Source organism: Tupaia chinensis, unplaced genomic scaffold, assembly GCF_000334495.1.
Source record: "Tupaia chinensis unplaced genomic scaffold, TupChi_1.0 Scaffold000634_1, whole genome shotgun sequence".
Taxonomy (NCBI): Eukaryota; Metazoa; Chordata; class Mammalia; order Scandentia; family Tupaiidae; genus Tupaia; species Tupaia belangeri.
In genome coordinates, this window is record NW_006160154.1 from 4,800,592 (window position 1) to 4,818,617 (window position 18,026).

At 41.6% G+C, this 18,026-nt stretch overlaps 1 protein-coding gene across 3 annotated transcripts in view; it reads left to right on the forward strand.

The window, feature by feature from the left end:
- Positions 1 to 18,026, forward strand: part of ATP8A2 (ATPase phospholipid transporting 8A2) — a 693,132-nt gene that overhangs the window by 44,331 nt on the left and 630,775 nt on the right. For all 3 annotated transcript variants that reach the window (XM_006159534.2, XM_006159533.1, XM_006159536.2), the window contains exon 2: positions 60 to 204. In XM_006159534.2, the coding sequence (XP_006159596.1) occupies positions 104 to 204 (101 nt within the window). In that variant the 5' untranslated portion in view covers positions 60 to 103. The remainder of the gene's footprint in view (positions 1 to 59; positions 205 to 18,026) is intronic.

Here is an 18,026-nt window from a genome sequence, read left to right on the forward strand (position 1 = left end):
CCCCCCTGGTGGCTGACTTCTTTGTGTTTTGTTTCCTGCCCTGCACCTCGCCCCTGCAGGACCCGTTCGTTCTTCCCTGGGCTACAAGAAGGCAGAGGATGAGATGTCCCGGGCCACGTCTGTTGGAGACCAGCTGGAGGCAACGGCCCGCACCATTTACCTCAACCAACCGCATCTCAACAAATTCCGCGACAACCAGATCAGGTAGGACAAGGCGGCCGAGACGCCAGCCGCGGGGAGTCACTGCTGGGAAAGGACCTGCCTTCCCGGGGTAGCTTTTCCACGCACCCAGGGAGCTCCCACCCCATCCTCCCGCGCCTGCCACTCCCCTCCCCCTCCGCCCGGGGCCCGGTGTCCACACCTGCGCTTCCACGGGCTCATCCGAACACGGCCTGTACCTGTCTGTCGTTTGTCTGTCTCCTGGTGGCCGGCCTCTCTGTGAGCCCTCAGGAAGTTTGTAGTCTAAGGTCTCCGACAGAAATGAGGTCTCTTTTCATCCTTGGCCTCTCTCCCTGGAATCCCCCCTGGTCTCCTTCGGAACCAGAAGATAGTTCTTAGCTATTTGCAGACCTGAAGGTGACGTGCTCTGAAGGAGGGAGTCCCTCAGGTCACAAGGACGCCCACTCAGCTCCCAGTGGTGCATGGCTTATGTTGAGGTCTTCATTTGAACTTTGCCCAGAGTTAGCCGAAAGATGGGCAGAAGCTAACAGTTAGATGTCTTGGTTTTGTCGGCGGCTGTGCCCCATGCCCCAGCTGTACCAGCCTAGTGAATCTTTGCAACCTTTGAGCAGGCATTATTGCCTCCAGATCAGGAAACTGAACTATGAAGATGCTGAATAATGACCCCGTGGTCGTGTAGTTACTAAATGGCAGAGCAGGAAATTGAACCTGGCCCATCCGAACAGCAAATTTTTTGCTGTGCAAAGCTAGTTGTTTGGTATAGGCATGCCTACATTTTCAAACTTCATTAAGCGTTCAGTCTTAGACAACTTTCTACCTGGGAGTGACTTCGGAGGATGGAGTTCTAGGAGCTGTTCAGAACTGCTTGTTTAGGTGTAGAGAAGTTAGTGACTGCTCAGGTAACAGATTATTGAAAACCTGAATGTTGGTCTGATGTTTTTTTCTTGAAAGTTCTGGCTAAAACTTTGTTGTTAAATGCTTAAGTATCCAACTACTTCTTTTTTTCGAGATATTTTTGCTATAGGGCACGTGTGCTTGCTGGGGAGACAGAAAGAGACAGAGAGACACAGAAAGGTAGAAATCACCCTTCGGGGCGATGGCCATGCTGCAAGCCCTTCTCCCTCATTCTCTTCTTAGCATTTTGGGCACGCACACACATGTGCCTGGTGTGAATTTTAAACTGCTGAGTCCAGGACTCAAACCATGGTCGACTACGTGGGAGTCCAGCGACATAACCATTATGCCATGTGCAGGTCCCCCATATCCAGCTACTTCATTAGTACTTGTACAGACTGCTTAGCAGACCTCTTTATTTAGAGAGATCTGGCTGTTGAATAATGGCATTATTAGGTGGAGGTGAACCCTTCGTTTATTAAGGGAGTATTACATCCTGCTGGCTATATTTTGGGGTGTAAAAATGACCATTGTCATATTTTGTACTTAAAAGTGCAACTTAGAAGAATAGCTTCCATCCCCATTCCAGAAAGAGCGGGCTTGGTTTAGGATACGGAGCATCAGCCACGATGATTACTACTGCACAAGCTGAGGTGGCTGTAATCAGAAAGGCAGATAATGACTGTTGCCAAGGATGGGAGAAATTGAAACCCACAGACGTTGGTGATGGGAATGGAAAGGGTGCAGCTGCTTTGGAAAACAGTTTGGCAGTTCTTTCAAAGGTTCGATGTAAGGTTACCACGTGGCCTGGTGGCTTTACTCCCAAGGACATATAACCAAAGAAACGAACACACAGGTCCATACCAAAACTTTTACACTAGTACTCTTAGCAGAGTTGCCACAAATAGCCAAAAGGCAGAAACAACGTAAATGTTTGTCAGTTGAAGAATGAATAAAATGTAGTATACTGTGAAATATTATTTGGCCATCAGAGGAAAGGCAAGGGAGATATGTGTGATGGCATAGATGACTCTTGAAAACATAATGCTAAGAGGAAGAAGTCACAAAAAGCCTCATATTATGAGATTCCACTTATGTGCAATATTTAGAAAGGGTAAAGCTATAGAGATATGAGATAGATGGGTGATTCCTAGGATTGGGGACGGTGGAAGGAGTTGGGGGAAACAGTGAGGGACTGTTAACATGCTTGAAGTTTCCTTTTGGGGCGATGGTTACACAACTCTGAGTGTACTTCAAAGCATTTAGAATCCTATACTGGTAATATATTAATAATTCCATTTCTTCATATATTCTCATATGAGGGGCTCTCAAAAAGTTTATGGGAAATGCATATTGTGAAAAAGCAAGGCATGGGATTTCAAAAATGTTTGCACCAGGATAAACATGCATTTTAATTCTATTTTCCATTAACTTGCTGAAGTACCTGCATATGCTTCCACTAAATTATTTTTGAAGAGGTAAAGCTCAGGGGCCAGCCTGTGGTGCAGTGGTTAAAGCACTGGACTCCCACATGGCCAGCTGGGGTTCGAGTGTTGGACCCAGGGGCTTGAAGATCATGCTGGATGCATGTGTACCTGCCCAAAATCCCAGAAGAAGAAGAACTGTGGCATAGTGGCCATCTCCCTGGGAGGTAATTGCTCACTTTGACTCTTTATGTCTCTTTCAGGTGAGCTCATGTGCCCTAGGACAAAAACTTTAAAAAAAAAGATAATTTTTTAAAAGATAAATGTTGTAGGGCCAGCCCATAGTTAAGGCAGCTGGATTGCACATGACTGACCAGAGGGTTCAAGTCCCTGACCTGGAGGCTTGAGAAATATGCTGGTTGTGTGTATGTGTGTGTATGTGTGCATGCTCACACATTCCTAAAATCCCAGAAGGAGGAGAAGTGGAGGAGGAGAGAGTGTGGCGTGCTCGTGCCCCATGGAGGGTGCTTTCTTGCGTTATCTCTCTGACCCTCTCTCTCCAGTGAGTGCATGTGCCCTCAGGCAAAATTTTTTTAAAAAGCTATGTACTATATAAGGATATGAGAATCGATGAATTAACTTTTCTTTTTAAACTCCAGTAATATCACTTTTTTATTTTTTTGCTTAATTCCAATTAGTTTCTTTAATTTGGTTTCTGTTTGTGCATACTTAAAGCTGGGAGGAAAAAATAGGATTAAATAGGAGTCTTCATTTTTGTTTTAATTCTCTCATTTCAGTGGAAGGTGAAGGTTTCTAAGAGCTTTGGAGATGGGACCTCATTACCTGTTCTGGAATCTATATTGAAAACTAACTTTTGAGACTGATTTTTATAACTACTCAGAGGAATTCCAAGTGGCTACTTGTTGAATAATCATTTGTACATTTTTTTTTGTTTGTGTTTTGTAGAGAAGCAATAAATATATGCGGTGGGTTGGCTAGGAACAAAGTAGGCATTTACCAGCTATTCTATTTAAAGCATTGTATAAGTCTATAATTGAATTAGTTGAGATATAGCATCTTTTTTTTAACATTTTTTATTTCACTTTCTCTTTTACATTCAATCACATTATTTAGCTTACAAATTGAATATTTCAGCATGTGAACATTTCTCCCTAGTCCAGTTGATAAAACTGTAAAATATCTTCAACAGATAATACCACATTTCTTTGTGCCATTAATGTTTTGCCTCCCTATTTTTCTTCTAAATGTCCTTCCTCAGACTCTATTCTTTCACACACACTATATATGATATTTACACCCATTTACTCTGTTTCTATATCCTTTAGACAATCAGTTTCAGTCATAGAGTGTGGTCACTCGGTATATATTAAGTAGGGACATACAATGTCTCTCCTTCATAGCCTGGCTTGCTTCACTCAGTAGTACTATTCAGCCATAAAAACAACAACAACAACAACAACAACAACAAAACCTTGGCTTTTGACAGAAAGTGGAAGAATATGGAAATATAGCATCTTAAATGTTAGCGTTTATACAGTTTATGGAATATACTGTGAACATAAGTTTCTGAATTCATTGGATTGCATCTAAGAAATTAAAATGTGGCTCTTGATAGTCAATAAAGTATTTGATTCACTTCAACTGTGTGCTTAAAGAGGAATTACTAATGGTTATCAGTGACTTGTAGTTCATTAAAAAATCGATTACAAAGCTTCTTAGCATTATAGTTTAAGGATTTTTACAAAACATTGAGCCATGTTATTTTAGCACTTTAATGTTACCAAAGTCAAGTTTTATAAACACATTGATTTTTCTGAACAAAGGCTTTTTATCTTGGCCACGAATGTTTGCCAAAAGTTGACAAAGCTACTCAAAGAAATATTTTCATAAAAGGAAATTGATAAAGGCTTTCTTTTTCTTAATATAATTTTTCTTGATAAAAGGTTAATGGTTTTCCTTACAGGTGGGAGCATGGAAGGTTTATCTCAGTTTGTTTGCTTCTAAATTGGGCTTTTTGAAAAGAAGGGACCAGCTGGAACAGAGAAGGCTCACACTAGTCCACTAAATCAGAGATGTCTGATTTCCTTGGATATTGTATACCTCGGAGAACTGCCCCCTTAACTAAGAACAGAGTTCTCTTACTTACTTTCACCCACCCCAAGCCCTTTTGGCTTGGAATTATGTGTCTGGTGGCAGTTGTTCCTGCTTACCTCTGTGGGAAACTGGTGCTTTGACTTAAGGACTGGGATCAGAGCTGAAGTGGGGGTGAGAGGTTGTTGGAAGGCACCAGAGAGGGTCAGTGAGGGGCGACATGGCACAATTTAGGGCAAGGATTGCATGGTCCAGCATTAACATTTGGGTCTCTATGCTTTGAGAGGCTGGACCTGGGGAAAGGCTTGGAGACCAGGAAGAAGGTCATCTCTGAGGTTGACTGTGGCCTTGAGCCCTGCAGGGCAGTACACTGCACGGGAACTCCAAATTCTGGCAAGTTCCTTGCAATTCTGGTAGAGACTGTGCTATGTATGTGGATGTCTTGCCAAATCTTGTTCTTGACACAGAAAATAACACCAGTGTTTGATCTGAAGCCTGTGGTAGGTGTGTTGACCTTTTCCATTATTGAAGCCAATAAAGTTGGATTATCATAATAATGAAGAATTATGAGGTAGTTTTTTTCTCATAGGTATTGACTTCCTTTTTTTATTTTTATTTTTATTTACATTATTTTAATACATTCAATCACATTATTTAGCTTACAAGGTGATCATTCTAATATGTGAACATTTCTCCCTGGTCGAGTTGATCAAAATATAACAGCACTACCTCCCTGTCTCAACAATGCTGTCTTCGTATCCCTCCTCCAAATGTTTTTCGCCAGACCCCACTCCTCCACACACATCACATCTGGCATTCACATCGATCTCTCATGTTTGTACATCCTATAGCCCGTCCGTTTCAGTTATAGAGTGCGGACACTCGGTATATATTAAGTGGGGACATACAGTGTGACTTTCTAGGGCCTTTTCTATGAGAATGATAACTTCCTTCATCCTCTAGAAATGAATAGTAATTAGTGGGATGTTTTAATATTCACATATGCATGTAGCATTGTGTATGTGTCCAGTATGTGTCCACCCAGCTAGAGCCTTTTTTTTTTTGTCCTGAAGTGTACAACCATATCTCCTTTGTATAAAGTTTATTCATTTTGAGAGAGGGTGAGGGCACCCCAACAGGGCCCTCACACCGTGACCCACCTCAGCATCGAAAGGACCAGGTCACAGACAAATGAGTGAGCTTGGCTGAGGGAGGCCTTGGGGAGCAAACCTGGGACCTTCCCACATGGGTCCAGTGTCGTCACTCCTGTGCACTAGGCGGTAGAAAATTTTCAGCTTGGAGGGGATGAAAGTAGAAAAGAAAACTCTGGTCCAGGGGAGATGGTTCCCCTGGGGTTTACAGTATCCATCTGGTTCCTGGTATTGCTTTTTAAATGCTTTCAAGGTTGAAATGTGAAATTCAGCAATCTAAAGTGTGTAGTTCAGTGGCTTCTAGACTATTCACAGAGTTGTCCAGCCATCACCACAGTTGATTTTGGAACATTTCATTTCCTCAAGAAGAAACCCTGTGTCCGTTAACTGCTGTTACCCTTTCCCCTCCCTCCCTCTAGTCCTAAGAAACACTAATCTACATTTAATCTCTATCGATTTCTCTGTACTGGACATTTCATATGAATGGCATCACATTCTCTTTAAAGACTTGTTTATTTATTATTATTATTTTAAGAGACAGAATCTTACTATGTTGCCCAGGCTGGTCTTGAACTTGTAATCCCTCTGCTTTTTCCTCCTGAATAGTTGGGTTTACAGACATACATGATTGTGCCTGGCCTTGCCCTTTTAAGTATCATAGGTTAAATTTTGAATGTTTACAAAAATCTTGCTATTCAGAGGAACCTAGTGGTGTATCTTTAATTTTCAGTAGCTCTGTTTTCAAAAATATTTAAAGTTAAAATGTTTTTTTTTCCTCCAGAAAATATCTTGAGACAATTTACTGATCAAAGGAATGAGCAATATTTATGTCAGGCATATGCAGTCTTGCTCTGTGATGATCGGCACACCATTTCATAGAGCGAATGTCAACACTGTAAGGCAGTTTTCTTCAATGTTTGCAATGAGGTCTTCAGAGCAAGTTAGGAGTGTTTACAGATACTCAGTTTTGAATGACTCACTCACTTCAGGTGGGCGTTTTCGCTAGCAAAAATCATTATTAAAGTGAGAATTTGAGCTTTGTCAAGTTATTGCATTTCTTCAGATTGGTTTATCTTTAAAGAAATTTATATATTTTGTGAGCTTTGCCAAGGTATGTTTGAAGTAGAATATTACTTTCAAGCACTGCAAACTAGGTTTGTATAGGATCATTGGTTTATTTGCTGGAATCCTAACGTCTGAGAGGATATTTCGTCTTAAGGAAAGAACAAAATAATCTCCAAGAGCCAGTTTGTACATGAGCAATGGGAATAAGCGATACATATGCTTTCAGAGCCCATGTCATTGCGATGAGAATGCAGAGTTCTCTGAGTGTTTCAAAGCTACAGAATTTAGGTAGGAGTCTGGTCTTCATACATAAGCTGCTTACGATTTGACAAAGCAGCAACACCAACATCCAAGTAAGAATCGTTAAATTTCTTATGATTCACCTAAAGATCATTATCTTTAAAACCAAAGTTTACATATCTCTGCTTTGAGACAGCTGTCGTTGTCAAGTTCGGCAAAATTATTTCTTATCAAGAGTAACTGCTGATGTTGAAGGCATTCTGTCTACCGACCTTAGAACAGCCTCGAGATTTTCTTGTCGTGTACGCTATTTTTAACTTAGAGGCAGATATACTTCATTAATCTCCAAACCAGGCACTGTGTTTTCTGATCACAGATGTCACAACATATCATGAGTCCTTATTTTGTGCGTATCAGCAACAACAAAGACCATGGAAGAGTCTTGTGGTTACAAGTATAAGGTTCACAACCTGAACAAGGCTTTTGAGGCATCCTGCTGGTAAAAATGTTGAAGTGGGGGCCTGTGGCCCCATGTGCTTTAGGTAGCCATCGAATGCATGCGTTTTCTTGAATTGTATTTTTAGAAACAGAAAACCGTGTCAGCCTTGGGCCAGTTTTGTATTCGGTGTTTCTAAGGAAACAGCAAGTGTCTAAGAGAACAGACTTTTACGGTGATTTCTTTATCAAGTTGACCCTTGTGTGGGTGGATAACTAAGCATGGTTTGAATTTGACCCAAGAAACATCTGTGCCATTCCCATTTGTAAAAATAGGTAAAGGCATGACCCAGCGTGGTAGTGCGTGCTAGTTGATGCTGTTACTCAGCAGATTGAGCCCTTATGGGGTGCCTGGGTTTGACTCCCAGCTGTCTAGTCTGTTCTGTGGTTAATAAGGAAAAATATCCAACTCTGAGTAATCTGAGAGAATAGAGGCTTATTCAGCCCATGGGTTGGAGGTCCAAGGTCCAGGGGCCATCTCTAGTGAAGGTTTCTCAGTGTCTCCAAACATCGTGAGGGAGAACACAGAGCAGAGGGCTGTGTCCATTTCATGTCTCTGTCTTATACCCTCTCCTTATGAACCCACCGGAAGTCAATCTTGGTCAATAATGACCTCAATCTTGATCTCTTACTAAAGACCCCACCTTTGATAGTCTGATTAATTTTTTTCTCTCTTGAGTCCCATCACAACCAAATCTGAATCCATGAGTTTTGGAGAAACATTGGCAACCATAGTGCCAGCCCACCCTGAAGAACTGGTTGTGTGGCATATATCCATAGTTCTAGCTACTCGCGAGGCTGAGTAAGGAGGATCGTGACAGAGAAGATCCTGTCTGAAATACCACCCACATGTATAGAAAGAAATAGGTAAATGTTTGGGAACTGGGTCAGTAAATTTCCCCTCTCCCTTCTTTTTAAATTCTATGAACTCTTATTTTCTTCTGTGGACTTGAGAGCATTTCTGATTCTTACTGTTAAAAAGAATTATGTATCAGGGAGGCTAGCAGATGACATGGTGGTTAGGGTGCTGGATTTCTGCATGGACAACTTCAGTTTGAGTCTTAGATCCAGTGGTTTGAAGATCATTCCTGAAATCCTGACAGGAGAATGGAGAAGGGATTGTGGCATGGCCAAGCCCCCTGAGGGAGTAATTTCTCACTTTTCCTCTCTCTGTATCTTTCTGTTTCTCTCTGGTGAGCACATATACCCTATGGCAGAAACCTAAAACAAAAACAAAAAACAAAACAAAAAACAAATTAAGCATCAGGATTTGTGAGACAAAATTTTTTTTCTGATGAAATAGAGTTTATGACTTTTAACTAAAACATTACTGATTTTTGTTTGCACTTCATTTTCCAGATCTAAAGATTTTTTTTCAGCAATTTGTTAATTTTTTTGATGACAGAATTGAAAAAAGCTTTTCTCCCTTCCTGATCCCTCCAGAATTGAAAGTATTTGTGATATTCTTATTTTGTGGAAGTATGGTTACCAGAATTGGAAGAGACTAAGGACACATAATACATTTTTAAAAAGACTTATTTAATTTTATTCATAATTATCATTTTTTGATTTTACTAGAGAGAGAGGGAAAGTGAGAAAGCAAGCAAGCAAGCTGCCAGATTTGGGACTCAAACTGTGGTTGACCATATGAGAGTCCAGTGCCTTAACCACCACACCATCTGTCAGCCCCTAAGGACACATAATAACTAAAAGCTGTGTGGGTCCCTAAGTCGGATCCTGGAGAGGAAAAAGTACACTGGTATAAAAACTGCTAAACCTTGAATAAAGTCTATAACTGAGTTAGCATGGTGCCCGTGTTATTGTTTTCTAGTTTTGATAACTGTACTATGGTGGTGTAGGTGTTAACATGGTGGGGAAATAGAAGGCTAGAAGACAACTTTATGCCATTTTTACAGCTCTTTTTTAAGTATACAATTTTCTCAAAAAAGAAAAAAAAAAAGAAATCTTAAAATTAACCAGAAACAGATCTAGTAGGAACTATGAGTTTGTTGGCAAATTCTACTTATATACAAGTGGAAAAAGTAGGACCATAAAAAGTGGACAGCGAAAAATTTTGTTTCTCCTCAGGTTAGGCTTGTGATCTTCTGTGCCATCACCGACAAAGTTGCCTCTAAGTGTTTATTGTACAACTTATGACTGAGTCACTCAGCAGACAGCAAACACTTACTCAGAAACGCTAATCAGCAACCCTTTCAGGAGGGACAATGTTTAGAGAACAAAAGGAGAGGCCTGACCATTGTTGGGATGCAGGGATGTTTCACAAAGAAATTTCCCGAAGTCCATGTGGTTGAGTTTGGTCATTTAAATGCTGACCTATTCTCTTCTCTTAGATGAAAGCCAGCTCTTCAAAACGTAAGTCATAGGTTTTACGTCCTCTTACTATTTCATATTAGAGGTAGTCACACATGTGGTGGAGTTGAATTTGGGATGTTGCCGTTCACTCCGATGGGTTATTCTCTGTATCTTCAGTATTAGTTACATGTACCATAACTCAGGAGGCCACTGGAGAGTGTTGGCAGGTTTCAGCTTTCAGGACAGCCTTAGGAAAGACTGTGGTCTGAGAGAAGACCTAGCTCTCCTGCCCCCTGTGCTCTCCGCCTGTGTCCGTGCTCTCCAGACCTTCTGGATGACACATCCCATCAGTAAAACTATTCAGCATGAATGCTTAATATATATATATATCTATATATCTGTGCACATGACAGCATTGGTTATTATCTCAAGAACCAATATGTATTCCCCAATATCTCTAGTTAGGAATTGTGTTAAGTATACACTGTTAGTAACCTTGATCCTTTTGAATATTTTGATTGATTTATCAGATTTGATTAGACTATCCTAATGTTTAACCTTGTAAAATGGTTTGGAGGACTTTTATTAGAAACCAAAGTGTTAATTCTGCTGTTGTTTAATTACATTTTTTTGGAGAGGTTTTTGCTATAGGGCGCGTGCGCTCGTCAGAAAGAAAGAGACAGAGAGACAGAAAATGAGAAATCACCACCCAGGGGGGATGGCCACGCTGCAATCTCTTCTCCATTTTCCTCTTGGGATCTTGGGCATGCAAGTACATGCGCTTGGCATGAGTTTAAGCTACTGGGTCCGGGACTTGAACTGCAGACAACTACATGGGAGTCCAGCGACATGGCCATTACACCAACTGCTGGTCTCTTTATTTATATATATATTTAAAAACATTTATTTCTTTTATGAGAGTGAGAGAGAGAACAAGACGAGCACTCTCAATATGGTTTCATGCACCCATCCTCCTGCCCTGACTTCCCAGTCAGCTAGGATCATGAGCCATGGATAGGTTGACCTGGGAACTGAACCTGTGAACTTGCATATTGACCTAGCATTGCACAGGCAGTGGGTTACTGCTGTACCATCAGAGTAGCCTTGCTTTATGTGCTTCTTGTTGTGTAACTGGTATCATTTTTAATCTGTGATCTCATTGCTGAATTCTTAAGCCACTTGTTCTTTTTGGGAGGATGAATTTAGTTGTAATCAGATAAAATAATCCATAAATCCACCTAGCTGGGATACACAAACTGAAATACATAGTACGAGAGAGAGAGACAAGGCAGGGTACCACTGGTGCCTTATGTTAGCACAGGGGTTGCCATAGCAAAGTTGCGTGGACTGGGTGGCTTAGGAAACAGAAATGTATTTCCTGACTGTCCTAGTGGCTTGAAGTCCAGGGTCAGGGTGGTCAGGTTCTGGTGAGGGCTTTTACTGGCTTACAGACAGCTGCCCTGAATCATAGAAATGAGACTTCAATACTATTTGTAATCCTCTTGAGTCATTGGGAAAGTCATGATGCATTTTTGCATAGAAAAACATAGGAAAATATGTCATGGCTTTCCCAATGACCTAAAACACTTGGTACGTACGGGATAAGCATGTCAGTCCCACTCTAAAAGAATTGGGGTGGGTGGTTCATTCAGCACTGCAGGACTAGCAAAGTAGAAGAATGAGATGCAGTTGTTAGTAGAAGACCAGGTTCTGGATTTGAAGGATGAGCAGAAGTTGGCCTGAGAGCTCAGGTGGCATTCGTGTGGGGAGGGCCGGAGTAAGGATGCAGAAAAGTGCCTTTTGGAGAGATGAGAGAAGTAGAGATGATGGATGCTGTCTTGTGAAAAGCCAGGCTACTGTGATGGGTGAGCTGTAGCCAGGAACATTTTCTAAGGGACAACTGACAAAGTTACGCTTGGGTATGAGCTCCTGGGCTGTGGTGTGTGTGTGCAAATCCATAGGCTCTACATTTAGGAGCTCGTTAGGCTGCTGTCATTGCCCAAAGAGAGGTGTGAGATGGTTGCATTGGAGAAGGGTCACTAGAAGTGGGGTGGTAAGTGGACGAAGAATAGACAAGGATGAGTCTCAGGGTTCCCGTTTTAGTTCCAGGAGGTGTTGATGCTCTTTCTTGTGTTCCTGAGTTTAGATAGAAAAACTGTTTTGAATAGGAGACTGGAGCAAGGTGGCTAACCTCAGAATATCAGAAACCCCCTTTACCTCAGTATTAGAGTGCCCCTGGGATCAGAGATGTGGGGATGACCTCTGTTGGCTGTGTCACGAAGGTGCGTGGCTCTCTCGCTTTTTCTTCATTGCACTAAGTGGGACAGCTCTGGCTCTGCTGGAGAAACTTCCCGACTCAGGACAGCTCTTTCTCTAAGTTTAGACGTGTTTGATTTCAAGATACTCCACTTGGTAAACAGGAACTAGAGTAGTGCCATACCCGTAACATTGTAAAAATCGCAGTGAGAATACAGCCCAGCTGTGGTGGTGCATGCTGGTTGACACTGCTGCTCAGGAGACTGAGGACATGAAGGAGACTCAGGTTCAATTCGCAGCCCTAAAAGGCCTGAAAAGGCCTTAAAAGACCAGTTGTGGTGGCACATGTTGTAGCCCCAACTCCAGGGTCAGGGTGGTCAGGTTCTGGTGAGGGCTTTTACTGGCTTACAGACAGCTGCCCTGAATCATAGAAATGAGACTTCAATACTATTTGTAATCCTCTTGAGTCATTGGGAAAGTCATGATGCATTTTTGCATAGAAAAACATAGGAAAATATGTCATGGCTTTCCCAATGACCTAAAACACTTGGTACGTACGGGATAAGCATGTCAGTCCCACTCTAAAAGAATTGGGGTGGGTGGTTCATTCAGCACTGCAGGACTAGCAAAGTAGAAGAATGAGATGCAGTTGTTAGTAGAAGACCAGGTTCTGGATTTGAAGGATGAGCAGAAGTTGGCCTGAGAGCTCAGGTGGCATTCGTGTGGGGAGGGCCGGAGTAAGGATGCAGAAAAGTGCCTTTTGGAGAGATGAGAGAAGTAGAGATGATGGATGCTGTCTTGTGAAAAGCCAGGCTACTGTGATGGGTGAGCTGTAGCCAGGAACATTTTCTAAGGGACAACTGACAAAGTTACGCTTGGGTATGAGCTCCTGGGCTGTGGTGTGTGTGTGCAAATCCATAGGCTCTACATTTAGGAGCTCGTTAGGCTGCTGTCATTGCCCAAAGAGAGGTGTGAGATGGTTGCATTGGAGAAGGGTCACTAGAAGTGGGGTGGTAAGTGGACGAAGAATAGACAAGGATGAGTCTCAGGGTTCCCGTTTTAGTTCCAGGAGGTGTTGATGCTCTTTCTTGTGTTCCTGAGTTTAGATAGAAAAACTGTTTTGAATAGGAGACTGGAGCAAGGTGGCTAACCTCAGAATATCAGAAACCCCCTTTACCTCAGTATTAGAGTGCCCCTGGGATCAGAGATGTGGGGATGACCTCTGTTGGCTGTGTCACGAAGGTGCGTGGCTCTCTCGCTTTTTCTTCATTGCACTAAGTGGGACAGCTCTGGCTCTGCTGGAGAAACTTCCCGACTCAGGACAGCTCTTTCTCTAAGTTTAGACGTGTTTGATTTCAAGATACTCCACTTGGTAAACAGGAACTAGAGTAGTGCCATACCCGTAACATTGTAAAAATCGCAGTGAGAATACAGCCCAGCTGTGGTGGTGCATGCTGGTTGACACTGCTGCTCAGGAGACTGAGGACATGAAGGAGACTCAGGTTCAATTCGCAGCCCTAAAAGGCCTGAAAAGGCCTTAAAAGACCAGTTGTGGTGGCACATGTTGTAGCCCCAACTACTCAGGAGGCTGAGGCAGAAGGATTGTGATGTGCAGTGACCCTCTCTGGAAAGGAATACTACACACACACACACACACACACACACACACACACACATATACTGCAAAAGGAAGGAGGGGAAAAATATTGAAATGAGAACATGTCTATAATCCAAGGTGCAGCCTCCGTCGCAGTGTGTGTGAGCTGAAATAATGGCTGCTTATCTACACTAATCGTCACTACTAGCTTTTTTTTCTTTTGAGAGAAAGAGAGTGAGAAGTGAGAGAGACAAGAGGAAGAGAGAAAGGGAGAGAGAGAGAGATGGGGACATTTTCTGACAGGATCTCACTGTGTCCTGATCTCTTTGCCTTAGTCTTATTGTCAGTTGGGATGACAGGGGTGAACCCTGCACCTGGTGTGTTCAGGGTGACCCCGGGAACCAAACCCAAGCTTCTCATCTGTGCGCCACCATGGCTGAGAGAACATTGTTCTTTTTTGTCACTCATGTTGCTCAGTGTCTAACTCTTTGATAGCCAGAGCAATCTACTGATAAACTGTACCTGGGGGGAAAGAAAAGAGGACTTGAGCATTGTTCTGTTCAAGGGACATACGTTGCCTGCTGAATGAGTATGTAGGCTAAAGACTAAAGGTAAATTAAGGTGGTAGAGTCTTTTGTATGTATTTACCTTCCAGCCTTCAACTGTTACAAGCAAACTGGTTACACTGAAAACATAAGACAGGCCCAAGGTGAGTTTGAGTGTGCATGTGTGAATTGCTGTCAAGTCAAGGAATTGGTGGGACCAGCAGGTGACATAGTGGTTAAGGTGCTGGACTCCCACATGGCCAAATGCAGTTTGAGTCCCAGACCCAGAGGCTTGAAACTCATGCCAGGCACTGTACATGTATGCCCCAAATCCTGAGAAGAGAATGGAGGAGAAGGGATTGTGGTATGACCATCACCCCTGGGAGGTGATTTCTCATTTTCCCCTTTCTGTCTCCCTCTCTCTCCCTCTGGCGAGCACACACACCCTATGCCAAAAAAATAAAATAAAATAAAATAAAATAAAATAAAAATCTTACACACACACACACACACACACACACACACACACACACACAAGGAATTGGCTCTCCTTTTGCTGTAGTGAGCACAAATTTTTGCATATACAATCACTTTAAATTCACTGTCACCTCCTCTGGCAACTAGAACAAACTTCAGCTAAAGCTCTTTATCATAAAACTTTAAACTTGATTCAAATGGATAGTTAGAAGCGTATTGAATGGTGAATATAAAGTCTGTATCTTTCTTGCTCCCTCTACTCTCTCTTTTCCCCCTTCCTTCTTTGCTTTTGACAATCAACTCTTTGGCCATGAGGACTCTACCTTGAATATCCGTAAAGATCTTGGCTTTGTACAATATTTAATCTGAGTACTTAATTGTAGATTGAATTCTATAAAGGCATATTCTTTAAATTATTGAATCAAAAATATTATGCTTTCATTTTTATTCCAGTAAAAGGGTAGAAATTCTGAAGGTATTACTGTCTGGCAGATGAACTGTATTACCAAACTCTGATCATTTAAAAATAGAACTCTTTATTTTAAAACAGGTTATTTGCTGAGTAGGATTGTAATTACCTCTCTAATACTCCATCTTTATTAAGAGTGCCCCATATTAATTTTTAATGTTACCTTTACAAATTAGAATTCATTAATCCTTCCAGTGTCAATGTACCAGAGTAAATTAAATTATTTCTTATAATGATGATGCCAAGGGAGGCAGAGAAACATGAGCTTCTCTGTGTCACTGTTTTGCTTGCCAGCTGTCAGACAGTTCATTACTACATTTATTTTAATAAAGTTTTGTTCATTATGTAAGCTTAAGTGCAGGATTGTGTGTGTGTGTCTGTGTGTGTGTGTGTATGCACATGTGCAGCAGTAATTCTCCAGACAGAGGTCTTGCACGGGTTAGCCATATTCGTAAGCCAAGCATTGTGACTATTGTAAAGTCAGGGTACTCCCAAGTGAAAAATAACATAATGGAAGTTTTGTTTCTTTCTTTAAAAAAAGTTTGCTTTTTCCATGAAAGAGAGACAGAGTGAGAGAAGAACCCCCAACAGGGTCTGCATGCTGCGATCCATGCCCAGTCTCCACTAGCCTAGCCCACGGGCACACCTGCACACATACAGGGAGACCTTGGAATGCCGTCCCAGAGCTTCCCCACATGGGGCCAGCATCACAGAGTGTTGTGCTACCATTGTGCCACCATCTGGCACCCACGATGGAAAATTTCTAATGATTACCTTTGTCAACCTTCTTCTACCCTTAATGCACACACCACAACTCCTCTTTAATGCTTATAACTCTTTTGACTTGCACACACACAGCTGCCTTCATGGGGATCATATTAATCCACCTGGCAGACCATCCCGGTCCATGGTTCATGATTAGCTGAAACTGAAAGCTCTTCCTCTACATCTAAGCTTTCTGTGACTCCCAGACTTTGGCCCTAGATCGTGATCTATACATGAAAAAGCAACAGCTGGCGCATGTGTACAGCAGATGTTTTTAGTCATAGCAAAATATTAATTCTGGTATCACATTAGTATTCATGAACCGCCATGCAGTTGTGTTCTCTGTGTTTAGTATAGTAGCCACGGGCCCATTCGTAGAGATGACTTTTAAGCATTATCCCAAAGATTGTATGTGATCTCCTCATGTATTGGATTTTCTGTTACAATCCTTAGGAGAGCATGAGCTTTCTTATTTCACCAAATTGATGATTACCTGAATCTGCATGCTCCTATACTCAAAAAACATTTTTAAATGAGGTTGGAAAAACTTTCCTTTTTTTGCCATTAAAATTGTACCTAAAAACTCCAAAACTACAATTTATTTTTTTATTGCCAAAAGGCACTTGTGCTATGAGAGGATGCACGACCAAGCAGCCCTCAATGGGGCATGTTCATACTGGGATCCTTTGTACTCTCTTTATCATCCCATGAGGATTTGGGGCACATGCCAGGCATGTTTTTAAAAGTACCTGGATTCTGGGATTCAAACCACTGTCATCCATGGGGGATCTGGCTTCTATGCACAGCACTTAACTGCTGCACCAAGACGCTGACCCTAAACTACATGTTAATAAGTGTGAACTTTGGGGGCAGTAGGTGGTGTGGTGGTTAAAGACTCTGGACTCCCACATGGCTGACTGCAGTTTGAGTCCTGGACTTAGTGGCTTGGTTTCTCTCTCTCCTTCTCTCTCTCTCATTGTCCCTCTCTGGTCAAATTAAAATAAATAAATAAATAAAGTTAAATAAAATAATTCTTTAAAAAAAATAAGTGCGAAGTTTGAGGAGATGCTGGGAAAGCTAGAGATTGTCTATCAACTGTAGTCTTTTCATTTGTTTCCATGTCTTTTTTTTAAAAAGAATTATTTATTTAATTTTATTTATTCATTCATTTATTTTAATTTGGTCAGGGAGGTGGGGGAGAGAGGAAGCAAGAAAGCAAGCTACCAGGTTTGGGACTCAAACCATAGTCAGCCATGTGGGAGTGTCCAACACCTTAACCACCACGCCACCTGCTGGTCTCTCATATGTTTCCATTTCACTCAGTGAGGACCATGTATTTCTAGTTTCATAGTCTATTTGCTAGTATTTTCTTTGGATGGTTCAATAGGGGCAATGCAGTGTTCCAATTATTTTTTGTTTTCAAAGTTTTTCATTCATTTTATTTTTTTCATTTTATTTTAACACATAATAATTGGGGGTATAATATGACTTTTATAAGACAAGAATGCAGTGTGTAGTGATTAATTCAAAATAATTAGCATACCTATCATCTCAACCACTTGTCATTGCTTGTGTTGGAGACATTCAAAATCTTACAGTTACTTAGAGATGCACAGAAAGTTGTTGCCATCTTAGTCTCCCTACTCTGTCTTATAATACTTGACGTTGTTCCTCCTGTCTATCTGCAATTTTATTTCCATTGAATCAACATCCTTCTGTTCTACACTCAGCCTTCCCAGCCTCTGGCAATCATTCTTCATCCCTCTATCTCTTTGAGGCCATCCAAAAAACCCCACTTTTTTCTTTTTTAATCCCATATCATGCACTTAAGTATGTGAAAATCTTGTGTTTTTTTGTTGTTGTTGTTATTGTTTTATTTTTCATTGCCAGTAGGCATGTATATTTGCAAAAGACAGAGTGAGAAAGTAGGAAAGGGGAAAAGCACCCCTAGTGGGGAGTGGTCATGCTGCAGTCTTTTCTTTTTCTCTCCATCCTGTCAGGATTTTGGACACACATGCATATGCACCCAGCATGCTTTTCAAT